The following is a 3,246-nucleotide window of genomic DNA, read 5'->3' on the forward strand; positions in this document are numbered from 1 at the left end:
CAGTTGGACAGGTCTCCAGTTCACCAGATACACCTGGACAGGTCTCCTGTTCAGTTCATCAGAGACACCTGAACAGGTGTCCAGTTCACCAGAGACACCTGGACAGGTCTCCAGTTCACCAGAGACACCTGGACAGGTCTCCAGTTCACCAGAGACACCTGGACAGATGTTCAGTTCACCAGTTCACCAGAGACTAACCTGGACAGGTGTCCAGTTCACCAGAGACACCTGGACAGGTGTCCAGTTCACCAGAGACACCTGGACAGGTCTCCAGTTCACCAGAGACACCTGGACAGGTCTCCAGTTCACCAGAGACACCTGCACAGGTCTCCAGTTCACCAGAGACACCTGCACAGGTCTCCAGTTCACCAGAGACACCTGGACAGGTCTCCAGTCTCCATCAGGGACACAAAGAGACAATCAACCATCCACACTCTGTCACACCTAGAGTCACACAGAAGAGCTCCAGAAGGTTTCAAACTGAGAACTCTGGACTCAGATCATCTGCTGCACACAGTTCTGATCACTTATTATCAGTAATAATTTTATTGATAATTATCATGAGGAGTCCTTAACTAGGATGTAGTTGGGCAATTAAATATTCATGTATGTGTAAATTTATTTCCATAATTGCAGGTGAGTCACGTCAATTTGTTTTTATAAAACAAGTAGCCCCCCCAAGACCAATTTCCTAGGGGAAACACTGGTTTACATCTGACTGGACTGACTAGTTACAGCTCATATGAACAGAGAAAATTTTGAATTTTTATTGTCTTAACTAATCCAATAATAAAATAACAGTTGTATGAATGATATTTTATGATCTTTTACATTTCTGTCTGTCTTGCAATATATTCTCTTAATTTTATATTTTATAATTATTTATGATATAGTAGCAATTTACTTTTTTTCTTAGTTGTTAGCTTGGACTAGCTTTTAGGTCAGACAGATATAAGAAGTCCTTTTCAGAAAAACCCCATTGCCAAAGATCTGGACTATTGTTTCAAGTTGCTTATAAAGTCTATATTTTTGCTCAAAATATTGTATAAAAATATATAAATGTAGGTTTTTTAACTATTTTCCTGGCTCTATTGTTGGGCCTCAAAAATCAAGGTAAAAATTCTCATTTTCAACACAAAACAAATGTTATGCTAATATACTTGTATTGGCATCAAAAACTATTAATAAGTATGATTATTGTTCATCTCTTCTCAATTTGTTAGACTAGTTATCCTTGATCGAGTCATTTTGTCTAAAGCATCAGTAAAACTGTTTTTTTAAATTATTGCACAATTRTTACACAAGTGATTTTAAAGCTTTGCAATGTTTTAGCCTGTTTGTGTTGTTGGCAGATGAGCACGAGCAGACCAGCCCAGATGAAGACGACGACGATGAGGAGGTGCGGAAACTCAAGGTCTGCATCGAACTCAAGGGACTCCGACTCAGCAAGCCCGCTGCAGGTGCTGCTGTGTCACCTGACCGCTCTCAGGTCAAACTGGAGCAGGTCTGGTCCCAGCCCCGGCTGCCAAACCCAGCCCTAAACCAACGGGAACGCAAAATGAGACTGAGTGAAGGCGAGGACAGGGCCGCGGCGCACAGACACGACATCAACAGGAAATGGGGCTGCGAGAAGCTACCTAATGGTAAGAGTTAACCACCAGCCGTGCAAACCGCTGGTTTTGAACTCGGAGTTCAACTAGGGTAACGGAAATCTATCTTTGGCTCACGTTTCACTTTCTTGTTAAGCAGACAGTCTTTAGGGGATTTCCCTAGAGCAGTCAGGAAACGGGCGGGAGGGCAGAAGAAAAAATTAGGGGGACTCTTCCATTGACCAGAGGAAAGAATGAAAAGTTCGAAAAAGAACCCAGGGACCGCAGGCTAAAACACAAACAGCGACCCCTTCCATCCCCATTTTTTCTTTCTGTGGTTCTGTTAGTTCAGCTTCTCTGCTTCAGGCTGTGCGAAGACAATGAAAAGACAAATAAGAGGAAATGATCAGTGGCGAAACATACCAGCAGGTGTAGTGTGACTAATGTGTGATCAATGATGATTTTTTTTCTGAGTCTCAAGACCAGTCATGAGGAAGAGAGTGGGGATTTATTGAAGCTGTGTTGGAGTGTGTGTGGTTCCCCTAYACGTGCTCAGAAATTGTAGACGAGAGGCTCGAAACACAGATATGAAAACAGAAAAGCTGGAGAAAGTAAATGACTGAGGAGAGATTTTGGGTTAATATTCAACAGAGAAACCACAGGCCTCGATAAGCTACTGATTTATTTCTTTTTCACCTTTCAGATAACATCCCCGTAGCAACATGTGTGAGAGTGGTTGTTTCATTGTGTATACTGTATATCAGGGCTTTGGTCTCTTTATTTAATTTTGATTTCTATCTACAAAACCTTTTAACACCATGTTCAATCTTTGACCACATATTTAAGTGTATAAAGAATTTTAAATAATCTTAAGACATAAATGAATTAAACAACCTTTCAAGGATTATTTGTTTGCAAATATGAAGAAAAGTGACATTTATTCTAAAATAAAACTGGAATGAATTTGTGTATACAAGTCAGTATATAAGGGGTTTATGTGGGTAGCTTGCTAATTTGATTTATATCTTATTTGAATTTTTTTTCCAAATCCTGTGCAAGCAGGCACATGTGCTCCCAGACAGCTTCTGAGCTTATTAAAAAACCAGCAGAGTGTCAGAGATGGCCTTCGTAAAGTCCTCTTCCATTGAGCTCTACCGTCTCTCTCTCTCTTGTTTCCCTTTCCCCCCTTCCTCTTATTCCAGGAGTAGCTGCCCTTCCCCCCGGCCAGCTGAAGGACAGAGAGCACCAGCCAAACCTCTTCTCAGGTGACCGTGGCCTCAAGGAGCCCAGGAGGGGCCCCCAATCCCCAGTCCCAGAGCTGTGCGTGGGAGGCACCCCTCCCCTCAAGCCCCGTCGCCACAGTGACACTGACAAACCCAAGGGCAAGCGGCCGTGCAAGACCAAACACACCAGCCAGAGGGAGAGGGAGAAGAGGAAGGAGGCTGCGCCTGCCAGCCTGGGCCAGCGCTCCGCGGCTGATCTAGGAGCAGTGGAAGACAAGGTGAGCRCTGAAAGAGGGGCTCTGTTTCTGTTAGCCTGTCGGCGCCTCTGATTATGCAGCTGGGGAAGGCGGGACAAAGGAAGGAAGTATGTTTACAATGTTCAGAGAGCTGCTGGAGCTTTGACCTCCCCGTGCCCTTAGCGACTCCCTGCGGAG

The 3,246-nt window shown here is 43.9% G+C and overlaps 1 protein-coding gene across 3 annotated transcripts in view; it reads left to right on the plus strand.

Annotated features, from left to right (window-relative positions):
- bcor (BCL6 corepressor) overlaps positions 1 to 3,246 on the plus strand; it is a 33,980-nt gene that overhangs the window by 18,187 nt on the left and 12,547 nt on the right. For all 3 annotated transcript variants that reach the window (XM_014021906.1, XM_014021907.1, XM_014021905.1), the window contains 2 exons: positions 1,353 to 1,643; positions 2,792 to 3,090. In XM_014021906.1, the coding sequence (XP_013877360.1) occupies positions 1,353 to 1,643; positions 2,792 to 3,090 (590 nt within the window). The remainder of the gene's footprint in view (positions 1 to 1,352; positions 1,644 to 2,791; positions 3,091 to 3,246) is intronic.

The sequence above is a fragment of the Austrofundulus limnaeus genome, unplaced genomic scaffold, assembly GCF_001266775.1.
Source record: "Austrofundulus limnaeus strain Quisiro unplaced genomic scaffold, Austrofundulus_limnaeus-1.0 Scaffold310, whole genome shotgun sequence".
In the NCBI taxonomy this organism is placed as follows: domain Eukaryota; kingdom Metazoa; phylum Chordata; class Actinopteri; order Cyprinodontiformes; family Rivulidae; genus Austrofundulus; species Austrofundulus limnaeus.